This window comes from Coffea arabica, chromosome 8e (assembly GCF_036785885.1).
Source record: "Coffea arabica cultivar ET-39 chromosome 8e, Coffea Arabica ET-39 HiFi, whole genome shotgun sequence".
NCBI classification, from domain to species: Eukaryota; Viridiplantae; Streptophyta; class Magnoliopsida; order Gentianales; family Rubiaceae; genus Coffea; species Coffea arabica.
Window position 1 is genome coordinate 7,578,266 of NC_092324.1, and position 22,799 is coordinate 7,601,064.

Here is a 22,799-nt window from a genome sequence, read left to right on the forward strand (position 1 = left end):
CCAATTTGCAATTTATCAATCAATGTGACTGATTTTATTTTGGGATTAATAGAAGTGGGCAAAATATGAATTGTACAGTAAAAGAGAAAAAGGTATCGTATTGGGTCTTTTGAGTGACCTCTTTTAATTCTGAACACTCTTATTGCATAGCTCGGATCACCAATCTGGTGTATACATTTGTGAGTTTTCAGGTAAGAGGTTGAAAATTCTCAATTTGAACTTATTTCTTAAAATTCACCATGCAATCTCTTAATGAGCTCAATAAAGAATGAAATGTACACGAGTATTATACAAAACAAATAATTGTCTGAACAAAAGCTTCATTATTGCCAATGTTTAAAAAATTTTAAAAGCAATACATATGAAAAACATTCTAAAGAACTCTTTTACACATGTATACACACTTTTCTCTCTTAATAGCCCCCTTCTCCCTTTGAGCAATGAAATCTTTTAGATGTTTTACACGAACGCTTTCAGATCAATTTTCAAATTTACATTATAGGGCCTGTCCAAGAATCAAGTATTACCTTTCAAACTTTATCGGATCAAAATTATTATCAGATATAGAAAAAATATTTCCACCTTATTGAAACATTTTTATGAATGCAGGGGAAGGGAAAAAAATAAAAGAAAAATACCCTGAGTTAGTAAGTAAGAATAAAAGATCGGTATGCATGTCCTATGGGGGAGCCCTTTTATGCCAAGGGTAGGCCTAGCATGAAAATGCAATCCTCTGGGGGTAAGCACTGTACAATACCTGATGAATCCGACCAACTTATTGAGTGAAAAATAATTTTAACAAATTTGGTCAATTGAAGTAAGAAGAGACATTTGTCCTAAAAATGAGGACAAAGTCCGAATGGATGGCCTGCTTTGATCAACGCATGATGTGCCAAAAGGGGTAAAATGGTCAAATGCATTGAATGAAATTTGATTATTTATTGAAAATTGAATGGATAACCCTGAAAAATGAATTAAACTAATCAAATGAATTGAATGAAATCAATTGATCAAACAGACCGAGTGAAATGATGATTTATTCAAAATCGACCGAATCACCCTAAAAGGGGTAAATTGGTCAAATGAATTGAAATTGATGGTTTATTCAAAATTGACCGAATTGTTCTAAAAATTAATGAATTGACCAAATAGATTGGATGAATTTGATGGATAATTTGATCAAATGAATTGAATGGAAATGATGGTTTATTCAAAAATCGATGGAATTATCTCCCCTTTGGTAGTTTCAAAAATGCTTTGCGATGCATTAGCCTATGAGTCTCCTACAATCAAGATTTGGCCTCAATAAGTGTACTATCTCAATAATGAGGAATTATTTGCGAATTTCTTCAAGTTATTGTCCTTTAAGCAAGGGATTTTTACCAACTATATTAAAAATGACCAAAGAATGATTGCGAGATGCTCATATTCTAATGTACCAAAGATCACCCCAGGGTTATGGAAAGGATCGGATCCTACCTTACCTTTTACACTACCCCTTTGGATGGTACAAAATGTAAACGTGCAAGTCTCCTTGGATTAAGTATCCGAGACACAAGGTGGCTTATTCCTAACACGGGATCCCCTAAATGGCATTCCCTTTCTATGGTTTATGCGTGATGCCATTTTATTAAAGTAGTAAAGTGTGCAATTCAAAATGAAATATGACCTAAGAGACCCTTTATTTGCCAAGATAGGCCTAAAATGATATGGCATTATTAATTTATTGAACGGAATATACCAAAATTTCTTAAACGTGGAATAGCCTATCTACAAGGGTAGGTCCTTAAAGAAGATCATGCCAGACCTCTTATTCCTAACGTTTGTGAATGCAAAAGACAAGAAGACAAAGAAACGTTAGTTGAACACATAATCACACAACACGTTGGGCAATTAAAAGTAAAAAGATAAATAAGGAAAGAGGGGTGGGATCCCTCCCCTCGTGAATGGTGTCCCTAATAGGGTAAGACAGACTCTATCCTGGGTAAAACTATCATGGATGCATGCGGTTGGGGCTCACTAATGCATCTAGACTCGATAGGTTTTAGGTCCCCGAGCCTTCAGACTTGAAAATCAAGTGTCATCAATCCCCAGGTTCTTTGTCGGTGGCTAGAGCGATTCTCCAAACACTGCTACGCACACGTCGTGTCACGGCCACATGTCTGAGCGAATCTATCAAAAATTCTCAACATTCGACTAAAAGCTAAAGGCTATTAACCCAAAGCTTAAAGCGGAAGATTGAGTGACCCCTCGGATCATGCTACGCACACGTCGTGTCACGGTCACATGTCCAAGCGGGTCGCCTAAAATCCTAATAAGGTGGAGTGGCGTGACAAGCTACTAAAAGAAAAATAAATGAGGGGTACAAAATTAAAGCGTATGCACGTATGCTAGTGCTCGTTTAGAGGGGAGGGATCAAGAACCAACGGGAGACTCTAGGGTAATATCCCCCACCCAAATACAATGCCAATCGCGGGATCACATACATAAACCATCCATCCATCAAAACAATCGTACGTGAATGAGTGAGGGAGTGAGTTGATGCAAAACCCTAAAAAAGAAAAAAAATGTAATCCTAGACATCCAAATGTAATATATAAGGAGGTTAAAAGAAGAAAAATATTGACTAAATCAAATTTGCTCGGACTCTCTAAACTCCCAGTGGAGTCGCCAGCTGTCGCGCCCCATTTTTTATAAGAAAAATAAATAAATGGTTTAAAAAGTGAATTTTGATTTGAAAAATGAATAAAAAGTACGGATTTAAATGGGACATGAAAATGCGACGATTTGACCCAAAATATAGTTTAAAAAGGGTTTATTTAAAAAAATGGAGTCGCCACTTGGTATAGAGTTAAGGTGTACCAAATCACCTAAAAATGAATTTTCAAAGGAAAAAATAGAAAAAATCCCTTTTAAACGACTCCTAATCAACGAAAATCAAAGGAAAGGTTCGGGAGTCACATTTGACGAAGGGGAAGGGTAAGGATAAAAATCCAAGGCACCCCTTCGACCTAGCCAAGGCTAGTTGCGTGATTTAGTCGAGGATTTCCTTGTTTTAACCAAAGAATTTATCACATTTGGATGTACTACATGAATGCGACCCTAAACCTAGGGGGGTATCGGGGGGCAAAATTTCTCTTCAAATCTTGAGTGGTGCCAATCACATTAATTGTGATGCCCTATAATGACTCTTTGGAGAGGTCACGAATAATACAAAGATATGAGACTCTAAGAAAAGGAAAAGAATAAAATAATTATAGAAATATACATGTCTTAAGGGAATGCATCATGTCGGGTACGGAAGACTAATGTTCGTGACTCAATTTTCCCTTTAATAGAGGGAATATGAGCGTGCTAAGGCTAGAAAGCCAAACTCGTCCATATCCCATATGCAAGGGGTTTTCCCTAATCTAATCAAGCAAATGCACTATCCTAATCCTATTTCTAGAATGAAATGCAATTCTAATGTCATGTATCATACATAGGGGTATATATATACATATAAGGGAAAATATAAGGGAAGGAATATACATATAAGGAAAGTGTCATGCGACATGGTGAAAAAGGCCCTAGAAAGTAAAGATATGCGTGAGTTGAAATGATCACACAATCATGTAATCATGATCTAACGCGCGAAGGGGTCCTAAGGGTCTAGCGTTGGACTAACCCATATCTACGCTCTCTCACAAGCATTGGACTTGCAAGAGCTCGGGGGGACAACCATGACTAGCATTGGACTAGCCACGGTTACGTGCATTTGCATCCATCATACACACATATAAGTAATGTGCATGATTAAAGCAAGTAGACATGTGAGCACGTAATTCACATAACACATAAGCATGCATATCTAGATGCCAAAACCTAAGAGAGCGATTAAACACATAGCACATAGACATGCAAAACACACAAGGCAATTAAGGCCCTAACTATTACATTTTTTGGGGGGAAGGCCTACTACAATCTAAAAGGGGAAATAGAAGGAATAAAACAATTAAATCCCTAACTATTACAATTTTGGCATTCGAGTGCCTCCCCAAATGACGAAATTGAACTAAAATTAAAGCAAAACTAAGCAACTGAAGAAATAAATAAGGTAAAAATGAAATAAACACTTAAAGTCATGCAATTGCACACATAAAACACATATATGCACGTAGGGTCAAATAAAGTCAAGAAATGAAGGATAGAGTATACCTCCCTTGAGTTGGAGCTCTAATGGGGTGAAATGACTTATTTACCCTCCAAAAATAGAGAAAATGTCAAGGCACCAATTTAATTTGAAACAATTAAAGAAAAATATGCAAATACAAACTCTCTTGATCATAAAACTCTTAAAATCATGAATTAAGTGCAATTTAAACAAAGTATGGTAGTTAATTGAAGCAAACAAGCAATGAAGTTGTAAAATTAAAACTACCAAGGACCAAATTGAGGAGATTATTCAATTGATTGGGTCATAGCAGCACTAGTTGGAAGCCAACGGGTCAAAGTGAAATTATTGAAATTTTCCATGCACACTCCATGCAAGTAACGTAGGAAAACATTTCACAACAAAGCTTCAGCAACTGATGAAGCTCTCGGCAAGGCTTTGTTGCATATTTTCATGCACAAGGTTCCGCAATTTCAGCAAAGCAGATTCATACAATAGCTTTAAATTACTCCAATTAAACATGGCTGGACATCCCTTAACAATGCCAAAAATTGAAAGAGTTTCATGTAAAATTTCATGCAAATTGTTTACGAAGATGGTTTCTGCAACACTTGCTGCATTTTATTTTCGGCACTTCAAACCCAAAAACCACAATTTCGATCCAAATCCTTTCAGCCAGGCAACAAAACTTTGGCTAAACAACAAGACTCATGACTTCAAATATCCAACACGAGCCAAAACACAGAAAGGAAATCACGCCAAAAGCTGGAGAAAATTGTGCAGAAATGATTCAGCCATCATGATTTGTGTCCCTTCGGCAAGCATTCGATCATGGCTTAAACATTTTTTTTAGACCCCAAACACACAAACCCGACACCAAATCATTCCATTCCTTGCCCTTTACACCAGATTAGACATGCAACTTAAGTGTAAAGACTCGATGATCAGCCATGGAAAAGAAAACAGAACAGAAAATGCAATTTCTTTTGTTCTTGGCTGCGGAATTTTTGCAGCTATGAGTTTGTGTAGATTAAATACAGAAACATTGCATAAGACTCACCATTCATCCACCAAACGCACACACATTTTCCAAACATCAAATTTAACAGTGAGGAAGCAAAAACAATGCAGCGAAGAAAGCATCGACGTTCACTCGAGATGTCGAATCAAAAACATCCGAGGAAACAATTCGATCTTCGGACCATGAAGCAAATAAAGAACTAGACATCTACACAGGGAGTTCCGAGATAAACAACATGCAACCATGAAGGGTCATGCTCATAATATGCCAATGGAACGACAGAGATCAATTCCAGACTTTGAGCAAGTCAAGAACCCCTCAGCGACAAAGGAAAAGGCCGCTGCTGCAACAAGATAAAGAACTTCAATTTGTTGCAGTAATTCTCGGCTCCTCATACCAGTTCTAATATATGTAACCCAAACTGACCCAAGTCAAACCCAACTCATTCAAACACGACATGCGAGGACTTGAAACCATGAAAAGAGTAAAATCCGGCAAGCTTTCGGTCACACCAATGCAACAAAATGACTTGAGTGTCTGCTAAACTTGGTCCCAAAAATCCTAGTCAAAACAGCACATACAACAAACGCCAAACAAAGCACAGCTTCAGTCATCATGGATCAAAACAATAAAGCCAGACTCAGAACAAAGGATAGCCAAGACCATCAGTTTCACGACCCTTTCGAATCCATATTTGCTACTCTTTCACACAAGCCCCAAGCCAATCAAAATTCGATTTTTGGGGCCATCAGGGATCAACGAAGAATAAAAAAAAAAGCGGATGACATCCATTTCCCCCTTTTTTTAAAAAAAAAACTGATCTTCACAAATTCTCCATTACACTAGTTCAAAACACATGCAGCCACTTATAAACAGGAAAAAAAAATGAAATCTTTTGTGAACATGAAACGTAAAGGGAAGGAAAATAAGCAATGAAACTTCATAAGCAAAGGTCTTCAAGGGTCTGTGTTGAAAAAATTCTGGAATTTTAAAAGGAAGAGAAATACTTACAGTGATGGAACTTTCTCGGCGAAGACTGCAGCGGTCGTGAAGTTGCTCCAATGGCTCCTTTGCTCTTCAAGGAAAAGCACCCGACCAGATTTTTCTTCTCTCGCCATTGCTCTCTCGCTCACCCTCTCAATCTTTCCTGTTTTTGCTTCTTTCCCAGCTTTTCCTTTTTTAACCTAGCCCAAACTCTCTCTCAAAACCTAGCCTTTTCTTGCCCATCTGTTTTTCCTTTTTTTGATTCTCAGCCGTCACCCCCAAAAGTCTCTCTCTCCTCTCTTCTCACGGCCTTCCTCTGCTTAGCACTCCCCCTCTCTGGTTTCTTTTCCAATCTCTTTTCCCAGCCGTTCTCTCCTTTTTTTTCTTTTTTATGTCTTTGCTCAGCCTTTATATGAGACACTCACTCCCGAAACCTAGCATCTAAGGCTCGGAAGAACTCCCCTTTTTTTGTATTTTTTACAGCCTTAGATCTTCATAGTTTCTGATAAACCTTGGATCAAGCCAAGTGTTTTCTATTGAGATTATCAGACGGAGGAGAAAAAATGAAAACAAAGGAGCTTAACAAAATATTGCAAAGCCGAAGAAATTGCAGAACTGTCCGCTGTTTTTGTTTTTCGCCTGGAAATATAATATGAAGGAATGGGCTCGGATCCTGTGTGGCTCCTGGTGCATGAGCTTCTTTTTTTTTTTTAATTTTTCCTAAAAAAAATTCATTTTTAGGTGACTTGGTACACCTTAACTCTATACCAAGTGGCGACTCCATTTTTCATTCAATAAACCCTTTTTAAACTATATTTTGGGTCAAATCGTCGCATTTTCATGTCCCATTTAGACCCATGTTTTTCTTCATTTTCTTTGTAAATCAAAAATTCACTTTTCAAATCAAAAATTCACTTTTTTTTAAATCATTTATTTTTCTTATAAAAAATGGGGCGCGACAATCAGAAAATTGGTATTTATGCTAATCGTACATTAGATTTGATGAAATGTAATAATCAAAGAGTTTTTGTGAGATTTTTGCTTCTTATACACACCAGTTTTTTGTTAAACAACATGTAAATTTTGTTTTGAGTATTTAATTGTAGTCTTGAGCAAATAAAATATAGTTATGTATCACTTTTCAACAAAACTTGAATCATGTTAGATGAAACATATAATTTGGAGCTCTTATAAGAAAGACAGTAGCAGTGATGATTAAATTCTAAATCAGACTGAACACTTGATAACCATTGAAAACTAGATCATGTAAGAACAAAAGAAATGCTGATTCTATAATGAAGAAAATAGAAAAATAATCTATCGAATCATTGAATGTTAAAGATAAAATAATTATGAACTGACTACTACATTTTTTAATGAGAAAATGAGTACAATTGCTTCTAAAAGTAATTAAATGAGAGTATATATTGTCTGTGGCCGAGAGGATAAGTATCACTTTACCTATTAATCACATAAAATTACTAAAAAAATTTCAACATCAGGTAAACCAAAGAAAGAACTCAAAAATTAAGGTTGGACAGATAAGGTTGGACAGTTTATTATTAAGATATCTTAAATAGCTTTTACTACTTAACAGACATGCCATACCAAAACAAAAGAAGAGGTAATAAAAAAAAGGCTATAAGAAAAAAAGTCTTTTCGATTTCGATCTTTCTTCTTCAATTCTATTTTTTAAGGCAAACATGACAAAAGGTTAAAAAATCCAGTATTTAGATTCAAGATAAACATATGCGCCATACGTGCATATTATTAGTATCTACATTAAAAAAAAGGTGTTTTAGTACTATAAATTGAAACGGACCCTGTAATATCTATGGTCAAATTTGAGGATCCCTTGAGTTGAAACCTTGCACACACCTAGAGCTAGAGGTACCACAACAAAATCAGTATTCAATAAGATATTAAACTCTTAAAATTTCAAAGAAAATTTTGAATCTAAATTCCTAAAATAGGTACCTTGTTTGGCACTTCAATTTTTTACCAAGTTTGTCTGTTACAAAATTTTTAAAAACTTTAGTTACGGTAACCTCAAAAAACTTTTCAAAAATTTTAAATTATACACTTCAGAATATTCAACATTTACACACTTCAAATTTTTTTTAAAAAAACTTCTACGGTAAATTACAGTAAAATTTTAGATAAACACCCAAAAAAACTCACTTGTCAAACGAGGTCCTATGCTTAGTCCAAGTTGCTTGATAGTATCTCGTGACAGCTCGAGCAAAACTTTGAAATTTGAAATTTGATGGGATATAAAGATAACATCCAATAATATCCTACTACATAGTAAGGGTCACTCATTAATGACTTAATCGTTCAAACAGCTTAGAGCTACCCGCTTGATTCAACTAAAGTTAACAGCATTTGAACATCTTTCACACATTCCTACTTTCTCATCCTGGTTTCAATTCCAATCTCTTTTGTATGACAAATTTTGTATACCTGTATCAATCCCGACTTTCACCACATAATTTGTAATTGCATCTCAAAATTGTTATGAATTCTTCAAAATTATTGGTGCATTTTCAAATTCAACCGCTGAAATATGCTCTTTTCTATATTGGGAAACTATCAATCTCACTATATATTTACATGAAACTCTTTCATGAGTCATATTACACCGACATAGAATTCTTTTAATCTCACTCTGTAATAATTTTTTTTTTTTTTTCAAATGGCAGAAGTTTTCACTCTAATATATTCACATGAAACTCTTCCACAGACCATGAAACAACTACTAAAATTTTCAGCATTTAACCCAGCACTTCATTATAGAGGTCCTCATTCCTATTGCACGCCTCAGTTAGTTCTGTCCGGGCAAAAACTGAAGCTGTTCTAGGATGTAGCAGGCACACGACATGACTGCCTCCTCGGCCTGCCTATATTTCAGTTATCAAACCTGGCCTGCAAGTAAAGAATGGAAGTCAAGATACCCCATCTAACTCCAGCGCCTCAACAAAGAATTCTGACACCTCCCAAAAGAATCCGCTTTCCACCCAACAAACCAACCTTTAAAAAAATTGTCACAGTGCCGACTTCTTCTGCATCCAATTCCTCAATTCAAATTCATCTTCCTCTTCGACGACCCCAACACAAATCCACCCAGAAAACCGAAAAAAATTCGAATGATTGTAAACCCAGCAATTGTTCTACTGTGTCAGACGTTTTAGGCTTGTTGGACTGCCTTAAAATCCCCGTTTCTCTCGACCTTTATGCTTCATTTATCGATGAATGTACAAAGAGTGGTGACCCCTTACTAGCAATTGAACTCCATAACCATATTAAGACGAGTTGTCTACGCCCTTCGTTGTCGATATTTAATCGCCTGCTGTTGATGTATGTTTCGTGTAACTTGATTGGATATGCACGGGAACTGTTTGATAAAATGACTGTGAGAAGTTCTTGTACTTGGGCTGTAATGGTTGCTGGGTATTTCGAAAATGGTGATTATGGGGAGGTTATTGATCTGTTTTTGGAAATGCAGTGCTCGGAGCGAGCTAAAGTTGATGGTGATATGGATGACATAGTGGCTTCTGCTATAGTTGTGTGTGTTCTTAAGGCTTGTGCTAAAACAGTGAATATGGAACTTGGCAAACAGGTACACGCTTGGGTTGTGAAGATGGGTTATGGCGAGAATCTGGTTTTCAGTGGCTCTTTAATGCGCTTTTATGGGAAAGCAGGGTTTCTAGAAGGTTCTGACTGTGTTTTTTATCAGGTTCCAAATCGGAATAAGGTGATATGGACAACTAAGATTGTTAATCATTGCTACGAGGAGCAGTTTGATGAGGCATTTGATGTGTTTAAACAAATGGGGAGGGAGGGTGTAAAGAAGAATAGTTATACTTTTTCAAGTGTTCTTAAAGCATGTGCGAGTATGAGGGATGGCGGATGTTGTGGTCAGCAAGTACATGCAAATGTCGTCAAGTTAGGACTGGAGCTTAATGAGCATGTACAGTGTGGGTTGGTTAACATGTATGGTAAAGGTGGGTTAATAAAGGATGCGCAGAAAGTTTTCAAGATTTGTGGGAACAATAGAAGTGGTGCTTGCTGGAATGCAATGCTTACTGGTTATATACAACAAGGGCTTGGCATTGAAGCCTTTAGAATCATATGTGATATGAAGGCAGCCGGCTTGCAACCCCAAGAATCATTACTCAATGAAGTGAGGTTCATTTGTGGGAGTAGTTTGATTGAGAATACAAAATGATAGATATGATTACTAGAGTGATGATTGCTATTGGTTTTTGAAAGCAGATTAGAATCCTGCTTTGCACATATTTATATCAAGCTAATGACTTTATTGTAGCATATCATAGCCGGACTATTGATGGAAGATGTTTTCTGATTCCTACTGATATTCTCTGAAGAGGATTTGAATACTATCTCCCTGAAAGATATCCCATGCAACTAGCACAAACATGTGCAGAGTGTCTTGCCTAACTTTCATCGACTTTAGTGGGACGTGAATCCGCTTATTTACATGTAGATATATGGAAATTTCTGTTCAAGTACCATAGTCATTTCCTTTATGGGTTAGTTTACAGACACATCATCACTGTAGAGACTGACGTAGTGATTGGATCAAAGCAATGAACTGCTCAATTTTGACTGATGCAGGGTCTAGAAGCTTCTATGTCTGCCCGTAAAATGGTGTGGGCTGCCACACTTGGGTAGCTTTCTTCTTTTCCTTTAAGCACCTTTGATATATAGACTGGCAAAATTACTCGGTGTAAAATTTGTTTGTACATGGTTGTTGTAGTTGTGCTGCTAAAACATAATACTGATGCCAGAGTTTAGTTATCTTTGTTGTTTGTGCTCCTGTACCCCAATTCAACCACTTTCTATGTGTGAAGCAAGAGTCAGCAAATGCTCACTCAATGTGATTCCTCTACAAAAGTGCTCTCTAAGTGGCTATGCCGCTCTTCTTATTTGTCAAGAATTTTTTGTCTACAATTATCTAGATCAATTAGGATTAGGCCAAGGTAGTTGATCCAGATACTTGTAAAATTCCTCCATGACCATTTCCGCCCTTCAGATTGCTGCATAAGAACAGTTTACCAATGTTTAGATGTGGCAGGATCTACAAAACACCTTATTACTGAGAATAAAGATACAGTCTGGGTATTTGAATGTCTGTCCAGATCTATTGTGTAACTTTTTAAAGTAACATTTATACCTTCATTGATTTTCCCTTTCATTTCTACACATTGTACTGGTATGCTTTTTTCCTGAATTTGGAGATGAATTAAGCAGCCCAATCATTCAGCAACTTTGTTTCTGAGTGTTTCTGCATTCAGTAAGAATGATAAGAAAATTCACCAGAGCGCTACCAAGCTAGTTGAATCTTCCTTATTTTTTGAGCATGTTTGCACCATTCTGCATTTATTTAATGATGAGTGTAGCCTGTCTGTATTTGTTGGTCGATCTTTCTGCAAGGGAAGGCCTACAATTAAAAGGACAGTTCTAAGTACTTTGATATTGAAATCTGGTTGATTAGCCAAGGTACTGGCATTTGCATTTTAGTTGTTTTTTTCCCTGTAGCATATTGGTGAATTTACATTGGGACTTGAGGATCCAGTGCAAGTATATGCTATGCTATAGCCCATATCCTTACCATTCAACTGGAGAAAAAGAGGATAACCATCAGGAAAGCAGATAGAATTGCTAACTAAATTAAGGTGACTAATCTCTGGGTATTTTGAAAGGAAGTAAGGAACCAAGCAGAAAAGTTGTTTAAGAGTTCCTTGTGTTCTTTGTTGGAAGAGAACTCACTCTTGTGTTTTATTTGATCTTTTCACTATTAGATTTAGTGAAATATGAAATTACATCCTAGCAACTTGTATTTATTCCTGTGTTCTTCTTGGGAATATCTTATTTTCTCTAAATGGTATTTGGTCAAATATTGCGGACGGCTTTATGATCTGTACCAGTTATGATGGTAAAGTATTTCTGCGCTTAAACAATTAGCAGCTTCTGATGCAGGACTCTGTTGATAGCAGTGACTTTAGCAACTTTCATGAGTAGCATCTATCACTCTTGCTTTTAGAGAGCCTAGCTGCAGGAGCATATCGGGGCCTTGGCCACCTGGGAACCCATCAACACCATTGGTAAGCAACTTGTTGGCTGTTCAACAAGCTGCTGCAAGGAATACTGCAATTCCTGAACAAAATTCAACAGAGACTAAGACTTCCAACTTGGTAGGACTGCAAACTACTGCTCATGCTACCCTGAGAGCTGAAATATCTTCATCCAACTTGCCAGTGCCCACGCCACCATCTCAAACTTCTGCAATGCTGGTTATTGCCCATTCTTCAGTTATCTCGCGAACTGGGACCAACGCTGCATATTCCCCATCTTCGCGGAAACTAGCAATGACCGATTCCTCTGAGACCCTATCAGGACCATACCATCCATCAGTGCTTTCAACCAGTCATTGGAGGCCACTCTATCCCAAACATCTGTTTGTCAGAAAACTTCAATGTGGGACGTGGAGTAAGGGCACCTGCTGCACATCTACGACACAATATATGCTTCAGTAGTTGTACATCCAGAGTCCAGCCCTAGATGACCATAACTTCAGTCATCAATAAGGTGTCACCATTCAGCGTGCAGGTGACATGATTTGTGCTCAATAGACCCCAGAATTGCTGAAATGCTATATCTGAATCACCTGGTAGGATTATCCATCGGTGAGACTGGGGGGTTGTCCAATGAATGATGAATCCTTGGTGGATTTAGGTTAAGATTTGTAGGGATTCTTTCATAAGATAATCACTGTTGCTTCTGTGCTTTCTTTTTGGGCACCGGATTAATTTTTTGCTTCTCTAGGTGGGTGGTCATTGATGTCTTGCTCACTAAAAAGAATACACGAGGAAGGAAGCGCAACGCAATTTACTTTTGTTGCTGCTTATCTAATTCCTTGTTTATCTGCATTGGTCGCCGATTGGAATATTCATGGCAAGACAAGTCAAAACAAGCATTCCAGACAAGAGTTGTCCATTGCCTGGAAACCTGATATTTTATGATGCTTAATCCTTAAGGTGCTTATTGGTTAAGGACTAATATTCCTGCTGATTGCCAACTTATGGCTTAAGCTCCTTGGCGACGTGGAGGCAACAACAATCAATTGTCATACAGAATATACTAGCAGAAATATACAGTGCTTAAGCACGGTGAAGAATTAATGTAATGCCCACCAGGAGCATTACAGAATATGAATTTAATAAAGTAGTATAATTTGTAATTGCAGTATGTTGTGTAAAAATTAGGGGAGATAATTATAAAGATGAAAAAAAGGATACACAAGCCATTAATTCAAACGATACCGCCGTTTGAATCAAGAAGGCAAAAGTTAGTAGAAATGTTTTTTTTACCATGTATAAATTAATGATATGGAGAACTTGGCATTAATTAAAAAGTGGATAATTAAGGTAGAATGTAATAAACGTAATTTTTTGTTCCACCGTCAGGGTAGCAGATTTTTAAAAAATTGTAGGGAATTAAAGTGGACAGATAACTGTCTGCATGCAAAATAATTTCCTGTAACTAATAGAATTAAAGAGAATTAATTTGGGTGAAATTTCCCAAATGGTTGAAATAAATGTGCGGCACGTTTTAGATAAATTGCTAAGGGAAATTTGGTATGGGAAAAAAAGGACAATAAAAGCTGGCATTCATATGCTTAGTGAACATATAAGAAGGACAACGTTTCTCCTAGAACAAATGTAAAAGAAGCTGGCTAAGTTCTACTGGTTGGTGCATCAGGGAAGATGCAGAACTTGTTGTACCAAGGGAATAGCTTTTCGACTCCACGCTTGTCGAAGATTAGGACAGTATAGCAGAACTCTGTTTCAGGGATAAATACTAAAGCGTCGCCAAATTGTAGCTGATGCTCAAAACAAAAAGTGTTCCAATTTGTTGTAAACTGTCTTTGACGCATTCCAAGAGTGATTGTCTTGTTTCCAGTTCTTAGGGTGATCAGAGGAGCTTTGTCACCATGTATGAAGAAGGATACAAATTTGGGCACTTTCTGTTGCTCAAGGAAAGGAAAAATTATCAGTGGGAAAGAAAGCAGTGAATGAAAAAATAGAACAGGAGATAACTGAAGCACACAAAATGATGTTGGTTTTGCTCAGTGAAGATCTCACAGAATGATAGACCATTAGCGAGGTCTTGAACGAAATCTGGTTTCATTGCCGATGCTATTTTCTGACACTGCATTCTTTGTTCTGTGTATAATAAAAAAAGGTAAGTGTACAAAGCTGACAAATAAAACAAGAACGATGCTAAAAATCTGGAAGTGTTTAAGCATGAGAAAAACTAACTTTTTAGGATAACATGCTCTGGAGTATCTAACAGACTAGGTAGTGGATGAGTACAAGGTAAGTAGTCATGCGTTTTTGTTGCTGAGTAATGGAGCACGTCGAACATCAAGTTTCCAGAATGTCGAAGGAACATTGTGTCATCTTCTCGGATGATATTATTCTCGCAGAAGTCTTGCCAGCCTTCTCCAAACCAACTTTCTAAAATGCTGATAGTCCATGTTCTATAGCCTTCTCGAATAGTTATGGTACGTTGTTGGTGGTTTCTTAGAAGCAGCAGAAATTGAGCAGGGAAGATGTAATTATTTTGAAAATCTTTGGTTATAACCAAAGAAATCATATGGCACGAGGAAGCAAAACTATATAGAAGCAAAATTACCTGCTTAGAACTGCTACTCCTAAAGAAGAAGCAGCATTCCGTCCTGCCAGTAATATCTGGTGGAAGACTGGAGGATCCAACGCTTTCAGAGAACTCCATGTTTGTTTGTTATTATTATTATAACTATAATGGCCTTCTGAGGCTGTAGATTTTAGTAGGTTGTTCTTGTCATATATATACAGGTTCCATAACAAGAAAAGGCAGCAATAACTAGTTTGTAAAAGTATCTGGTAACCAGTGAATTCATTTAAAGTGGTTGAACTAATAGCTGTAAGATCATTAATGAATGCAGAAAGGCAATCTTGGAAAGGGTCAATGCGGTTTGATGTTTGGAGGCAACAGTTAATTCATGGTACATCATTTCACATTATTTCATGGCACATTATTTCAGAAGAAATGGACTGGAAAGTGAAAGCTTTGATAAAAATATTGAATGGGAAAAAGTGTTGCTGTTGGCAATAAATGTTAGTTTCAAACAGCATGAAGGCACGCAGAATATGCTACTTTGAAACTAAGTTGCAAAAGGCATTTAGATTAGTAGGCAATGCTTAACAGTGTGCATAGATACATACTTCAGCCGCATGGATATTTCGTAGCATTTCATAGGCACATTAGCAGCATGACAGTGCTAAAAAAATGTGCTAAAAAATGACAGATAACAGAGAGTCTTTAACGACCCCACTTCCCCCTAAGGCGAACCAAAGGGTTGGCAGGCCGTCTGCCCAGCTCTCGCCAGGACTCACGCAAGCATTCTAACCCAAAACCTTCCGACGATTAACCTAAGCTATTACAAAAATGATTCTTCCGAAATAAATCGATTTCTATCACCACATTAATTTCAAAGATAACAGCATATAACTTAGCCAATCGACGGCTCTTAAACACTTCGCGCGTCGCTCGCAAGGGTTAAGGACATACTATACCAATACAACATACATACCGAATATTAGAATTAGGGATTACACTTTTCCAGCTTCAAGTGGCAATCCAAAATGAAAGGTACAATACTTAGCTCAGAAGTCATTACAAACCGAAAATTAAATTCAAGTTGTTCAAGTACAACCATAGGAAATATAAGCTGCTCAAATACTTTCAAACTTCCCATCCTGTAAGGAAAACAAATAAACATGGGGTGAGCTAAAGCTCAGTGGTGCCCCAAAACATGCAATCACATAAGGCAAGTAACGAGTATTTAAATTTCACACTTAAGAAAAGCAGGTAACAGCACAAGGTAGGATACAGGGGCTCTCAGGAGCCATTTGCCTCGCTTGATCAAAAGTTATCGTAGCTGACCCTCCGTCAACTCTCACTACTTATAGTCCATGTAGATTCTCTCATTTTTACTCCCAACCCGTCACCGTACGTACCCCTGTCCCGGGCCCGAGCACCGACTAAGGAAGCAGTATATTCGAGATATACCCTTAGAAAATTGGGAGCAGTATACGTGAGTATACCCTCAGGAATTGGTCGAGGGATTCACCCAGTGACGTTATGTCCAACACGTGGTTACTAGGTCAGGATAAGAGGCCCTCCCACCTTTAAGGTGTGGTACATTCCCCTGCCTAGTGATTTAGTACTTGAGATAGGATAAGAGGCCCTCCCACTCTCAGGTGTGGTACATTCCCCTACTCAGTACTTAGCACATGAGATAGGATAAGAGGCCCTCCCACCCTCAGGTGTGGTACATTCCCCTACTCAGTGCTTAGCAAGTATTCCAAGGTTTTAGCAATTGAGATAGGATAAGAGGCCCTCCCACCCTCAGGTGTGGTACATTCCCCTACTCAATGCTTAGCAAGTGCAAGCAGGATATTTCACGAAAACATTTCAAGCAAGTCACCACTCGAACGGCTAATGTGGTAAAGTACACGTAGCTCACTTCGATGGATCAAAACCATATTTCCAAATATCACGTATCAAGCCGAGAAAGCGCATTAATCAGGTAAGCATAGAACAGGCAGGGACACTCACCAAAAGTGAAGCTCACAAGTCAAGCTGGGAATCAAAGTCTGCGTCCTCGTTAAACCCTAGAAATCCAAGTTTTAAAAACTATAAGTTTTACTAAACAAACCCTTGTTTTATATATAAAAGGTTATCTTATATAAACTAATCTAATTTTTTTCGAAACAAGTCAATAAATTTCTAAAAATCAAAGCTAGAAAAGGAGTAGAGTGTTTCGTGTAGTTTCTTTAAAAGTATTTCCCCTCTAGAGGCAAACTAGAACCAGATTGGTTCAAACGGGTTTTCTTGCTGAATAAGTTTTCTATGCCTTTTATTTGAAATTATTCAAATCTAATATTTTTTTTTTCAAATTTCCTTTAAAACAACTAGTCAAGAATAGTTTTATGGAACTTAAGTTTAAAAGTTAAATACAATTACTCCCTAAAGGTAATGAAACTAGCTTAAGCAAAATAAAAGAATTAACTAGTCGGCAAGGTTTTAAAAGTCCCAATATCTAACTTTTTAATAATACATACTAACCTCAAATTCTATCACTTGATATTAAAGCTGAGTATTCCCACGGAATTTGATTTTGAAAGTATTCAAGTTCAAGAAAACCAAAACGGTCTTTACAATTCTAGCTCATTTGCACAATGGATTCCCAAGTCACCAAGATTGAAACATTACGAACCAAATATCAATTTCACTAGGGCTTCATCAATCATTAGCCCTAGGTCTCAACAAATCCAGTACAATTAAAATTCAACAAAGGAAATCCAAGGTACTAAAGCAATCCCAAATCATAACCCATGGACCTTCCAAGTACATTCAAAACAAGAATAAAACTACAGCCAACTTGAGTTCCAAATGATTCTAAGAATTCAAAATATCCATTAAACCTTCCACTTTTACTTGCAAGAATCACTATACATATAGTTTATAATCTGCTCAACTTAAACTGAAGCAAACAATACACAATCCAGAAAATAACTTACTAAAATCTTGAACTAGCATGACTCGCAACTATATACAAATTTCCAGCAAAGATATACCAAAAGTTTCAACAAGAGTTCCATCCTTAGCTTGCTTTAATCATTAGGCACTTAACATGCATTTGTCCAACATGGAACGAGTTAAATGATCAATGATTTCAGCAAGTTATACCACCAATAAATTCCCCACAAATCTGTCATCAGCTAGGATAAAACTTTCCAGCAATTGATAGCTCGAATTTGAAACTTCCTCCATAATTCCTCTTTTTTTTTTTTCCTTTTCAGCTCAACATGCAAAGTGAAATTCTCACGCTAAGAAGCATCTTGTACAATAGTATAAGATTTACAGCCAAGGTTTCGAAGGAAGGGCTAGATAAAAATTCTTTCCCTCGGTTGAAATTGGAAACGAAAATTCCAGCGTGTCCCCTCATACGATCTCAACCCAAAATTCCATCCTTTACCCAAGTTTCCTTCAACTAAATGTCACTTAATACTTAAAGCTATCAAACTACAAGCATTTCATAACGTAATTTTCTATTTAACAGCAATCACGGTCTCAAACAAACATGAAGTCCCTCGACTACTAAAGAAAATTTCCAGCAGCCAAGCTAGCCGCAAATCTGTTTTTTTTTTTTTTTTTTTTTTTTTTATCAAAACTCCCTTCAACCAAGATTATTAACCACAACTTAAAACCAACATGCAACCCATAATTAGCTACATGCATGATCCAATAAACAGCTACCTATCAGATTTGATCCAAAAATCAAGTTCGGATGTAATACAAAAGAAACCACCTAACCAGATCTGGTCCAAACTCTCTCGGTTGACATATAGGTGACCAGAATTTATTTTCCTTCAGTTTTCTGGCTTATACATAGCTAATTAACCACATGCATAACTTAATCATCCCGTTTTTTTAACTAACTAAACCCACAATTAAACTCAGATCATCACAAAATAACAAACTAAAGCTGAAATTCCAGCTCAACCACTCGGCAACCTCAAATTTTTTTTCCAAATCAATTTTCTTGTGACTTGATTTTGTCATCCAACCGCACAACCCCACATGCATGCTTATGATCAACTTCATTAACCCATAAACAACCCATCTAAATCTAGAAATTACCTCGGCTTGAAGCTTAGCACACTCGGCCAGCAGCAGAAATGTTTTCCTCCTCACGGCAGCCCAGAAATTTCAGCCCGCTAGCTCCCTCTCTCTCCTGCTCAAGCTTGCAATCTAAGATGGAAGAAGTTTGGCACTCAATCTCCTCACCAGCTCACGGATGGAATAGATACAACACAGCAGGTCTCACTCTTTTTTTTTCTCAGCTCACGAACAGAAAAGAACGAAGCAAAGAGTTTGGCTCTCACTCTTTCTCACTCTCGGATTGTGGCAGACAAGGGAAACAGAAGTGCTGTGGTAACTGTTGTAGTGAGTTGGGAGTGATATAGTAGTGTGCATTAGTGGATGTGAGTCGGCTTAGAGCTGGAAGGTGCTGGAATGTGAAGTGTAATTGAAACCGGCAGAAATAAAGATGTTTGTGAGTTGAAAGCTGGCCAATGCAGCTCGGATGAGTGTTGAGTTAGGGAAAGTTGTGCATTGGCCGAATGGAGAGGTGGAGCATAAGGTTGTCCGGCAATTTGGTTTTGGAATTGCATGGTTGTTTTGAGATTGTATGGAGGGCATTTTAGTCCTTTCACGTCTCTTCCTAATCTCCACTCAAAACCTTAGTTCTAACTTAATTCCAAAAATTATCCCCAAGTGTGATTTAATTGCCTAATTATACACTAGTCACGCAAAACATTAATTATCGAAATACAACGTCCTAAAAATAATTATTAAGAGCTTTGACTTAAAACGACTCGCCTTGATTCTAATTTCGCCTTAACACCTATCGTTATTAATACTTAAAATTAATTATTGGAACCAAAGAATTAAAATAAAAACAATGGCACACTCAACATCAAGAAAAATTACCTTTACTTGGCAAAAATTCAAATAATCTAATATCTTGCACAATTGAATTATTTGTAATCTAAACAAATTATTTTTGCACACTTATTTAAGACCAGATAATAACAACGATTATTAATGATCTAAAATGTACCTACAACACCTACATATATGTATATTTAAAATTTCAAGGTTTTTTTTTTTACGCTCTAGGCGAACTTAGTATACTTGTATCGATTTTATCTAGAATTTACCAAATTCATCTTATTGCTAAGGTTCCTATTAACACTTAACATTATTAACGATTAAAACTAGCTATCGGGATTCAAAGAAATTAATTGTTAAATCAATGAAATAATTTACCTTCGAAATATAAATTTAATGTAACTAAACTAGGAAATTTAATAGTTTAGCACAATTCTTTTATTTTGCACATAAAATTTATTTCTACACACTTATTTTAAAACAATTAGATTTAATGCTAAAATCTATTAAAGAATTATAAATGCAAATGAAATATGCACTAATATTTATATATATATATTCAGGGTTCTCACAGAGTCCAGCAAAAACAATATGCCTTGTTTGGAAAAGGAACTACTCTAAGCTTGTCTGGGCTTTTTCCTGGGGCTGCTCTGAAGAGCTTCAGAGCTTAATTGCATATTTTCAGCAGACGCGTCAAGTTTTTGAAGGAGACAAACTTTAGCTTTGGAAGAAGACGTTTCGCCTGCTGAAAAGCAGTAACCATACCTGACTCAGTGAGGTGTCTCTTGCATAGAAAAACAAATATGTACATAGTACAGATGAAATGTAATACACTTCTTATTTGTAGAGTAATTCATTCACATGTTAGGCAAAGATGACCAAGCATAGGTTATAACCTGCTGAAGGAGAAATCAAGGTCTGTTCACTGGAGTCTATAATAGAAACTTGGTCATGAGAAACTTCTTTATAGTATACCATTGTGAAGCGTTGTTTTGCATCAGCCAAGGGAACTTGTACAGGTCTTATGCAGGCAAGGAATTTTTTTGATTTTATGTCCTCATGCAAAATTTCAAGCGGTAAGGCTGTATTCTGCAATTTACAAAATAAAATAATATATATATAAAGACATATATATACATATGTACTGATGCGGCATGGTAAGAGCAAACCTGAAAATAATGCTCCATTGCTTCTTTTGCTGTGAACGTTAGCAGTTTTTCAGCTAAATCACCAAATAGTGTGGCTGTGACTATTCCAGTGTCATCAGAGAGGTCAACATCAAATTTACACCTATTAAGTATGCAAGCTGTATATAAGGCACAGCAGAGGGAAAAAATGATTATATAATGAGCAATAGCAGCAGCAATGACAAGTAACAAATAAATTAACGATCATTATACCTTGGTTCAGCCTTGTGCTTTTGTTTACAAGTATTACACATGAACTGAGCACCATAATCCGCAGACGTGGAGCCGAAGCATTTTTCGCACCCGATGTACCAAAATTTTTGGAAGATGTTTTCAAATGAAAACGATGCTTTGACCCACACATTCTAAAAATATAGTCAGTACATGAAGTAGTCAAAATATTTGTAGGCTGAAAGCTACTGATGAGGCTGCAATCAGGACAGTACCTTGTGTTTTGAGCTGATATTTGATATATCAGTAGTTTTTTGATCTGCTTGGCAGGAGATATCAGGATTGTATCGATTGTAAGTTCGCTTTTCGACAATGTCTGCAAGGCATTTGGCATTTCTACTTGCCCTGTATATAGGATACTAAAACGGTCAGGCAAATAGGGAACATATCATTTCTTTGTATGCACCTGAGATCGAAAATTATAAGAGTGAAACCAGCTCTTAAGTCTTTCTGACTGTCAAACAAACAGATGAATTATAAACTCTATAAGCAGCAAATACTGAAAATTCTAAGAGCAGAACCAGTTCTTGAGCTCCATTGCTTCCTGAATAGGTGGATTCACAAGGACTGCTGAATCAAACCAAGTAGAAAGAGCTACGCCTATAAAAAAGAAAAGAAGAACCAATATGTGATTTGGAAAAATGCACAGATAGAAAAAGGTTATACATTCAGAACATGTAAGTGCCAACTGTTATACCGACCATTGTAATTTTGAACATTTAGCCTTCTTCCAATAAGAACAGGATAGTTCTGAATGTCCGAGATAATCTTGGAGCCTTCATTATCAATAAAAGCATTCCACATAGACAGCATAAGTGTCTGCAATCTGAAATATTTGAAACAGATCAAGTGTTTATGTTTTTGTTGAAAAATGCCTTAATCCGTAAAAGCAGATAGTGAGTGTATACAAAGATTAAGCCTTCTTACTCTTCATTAACAATGACAAGCTTCTGGACTCGTGCTTCTTTTGAATTAATTGTGACATTCCTTTCATCCAACGCAGCAATAACAATTCCCATAATATCTAGTGAGAGGAACTGTAAAAGTAAGCCTAACAGCAAATAATAACTAAGATAGATCAGTTATGATTGCAAAGAAAGATACCCACCAACAGAAATGTCCTTTCGATCCATGTACTGTGCCAAGTCCCTAAATTTGGTATACGTAAACTTTGCAGCTATAACATCCTCATCGTCTACAATCTCTTCAATAATAGTGCGACTGGTGATTATCCATTGCTTTGTCAGCTCAGTGGTTCTAAAGTTATCTAGGATCCTTTTCACCTGAGCATTGGAGATGAGGTATTTTTTGTAAACCTCTATTCTGGGGCTCATTATAGCAATGTCAGAATTAAAGATGATTCCTTCAACCTTTGATCCCTGAAAAATAATCATCATATTGGTGGACAAATGAGCAGTATGTATACTACTAAGTTTAGCAGATAGCATTACGAGTATAAAAGGTAAATTGCAATAAATACCTCAAAATCAATAAAGATAAATTTTTGGTTCCTAGTTGGTGTGCTAATCGATGAGGTAACCTGCTGTTTCTCCTGGGCAGTAACCTTCGCTGTCCACTTCTCCATCCCGACCTCAACATCAGCGATAGATAATACAGTGGCCATCCTATAATC

At 36.8% G+C, this 22,799-nt stretch overlaps 2 protein-coding genes and 1 long non-coding RNA gene across 7 annotated transcripts; 1 reads left to right on the forward strand and 2 right to left on the reverse strand.

The window, feature by feature from the left end:
- Nucleotides 1–8,824: 8,824 nt before the first annotated feature.
- On the forward strand, nt 8,825–13,189 carry LOC113703189 (pentatricopeptide repeat-containing protein At1g31790-like). Of its 5 annotated transcripts, none has more exons than XM_072062115.1 (3): nt 8,825–10,711; nt 10,797–10,849; nt 12,150–13,189. In XM_072062115.1, the coding sequence occupies exon 1, from the start codon at nt 9,097–9,099 to the stop codon at nt 10,384–10,386; it is 1,290 nt and encodes a 429-aa protein (XP_071918216.1). In that variant the 5' UTR covers nt 8,825–9,096; the 3' UTR covers nt 10,387–10,711; nt 10,797–10,849; nt 12,150–13,189. The 5 variants fall into 5 exon arrangements, with proteins under 5 accessions (XP_071918216.1, XP_071918217.1, XP_071918213.1 ...); XM_072062116.1 differs by having other exon boundaries at nt 12,162–13,189; XM_072062112.1 differs by having other exon boundaries at nt 8,825–10,849.
- Nucleotides 13,190–15,738: 2,549 nt separating this feature from the next.
- On the reverse strand, nt 15,739–16,903 carry LOC140012618 (uncharacterized). Its single transcript, XR_011819801.1, has 2 exons — nt 16,848–16,903; nt 15,739–15,985 (listed from the first exon to the last, which is right to left on the reverse strand). It is a non-coding gene; the product is annotated as an uncharacterized lncRNA (long non-coding RNA).
- A 3,462-nt stretch (nt 16,904–20,365) lies between these two features.
- Nucleotides 20,366–22,790, reverse strand: LOC140012640 (replication protein A 70 kDa DNA-binding subunit B-like). Its single transcript, XM_072060916.1, has 11 exons — nt 22,647–22,790; nt 22,275–22,545; nt 22,094–22,217; nt 21,868–21,992; nt 21,688–21,766; nt 21,573–21,620; nt 21,382–21,511; nt 21,149–21,300; nt 20,918–21,038; nt 20,645–20,837; nt 20,366–20,490 (listed from the first exon to the last, which is right to left on the reverse strand). Exons 1-11 carry the CDS (start codon nt 22,788–22,790, stop codon nt 20,366–20,368), a joined length of 1,512 nt encoding a protein of 503 aa, XP_071917017.1.
- Between the last annotated feature and the right edge of the window lie 9 nt (nt 22,791–22,799).

Bases quoted from the DNA above. Each gene is read 5' to 3' on its own strand.
- LOC113703189 (XM_072062112.1), top strand. From the start codon at position 9,097: ATGGAAGTCAAGATACCCCATCTAACTCCAGCGCCTCAACAAAGAATT.
- LOC140012640 (XM_072060916.1), bottom strand. From the start codon at position 22,790: ATGGCCACTGTATTATCTATCGCTGATGTTGAGGTCGGGATGGAGAAG. The intron at 21,993-22,093 runs GTAAGAAGGCTT...CAAATATTTCAG, and splicing joins CTTGTCATTGTTAATGAAGA to ATTGCAGACACTTATGCTGT. The intron at 21,512-21,572 runs GTGCATACAAAG...TCCTATATACAG, and splicing joins CTTATAATTTTCGATCTCAG to GGCAAGTAGAAATGCCAAAT.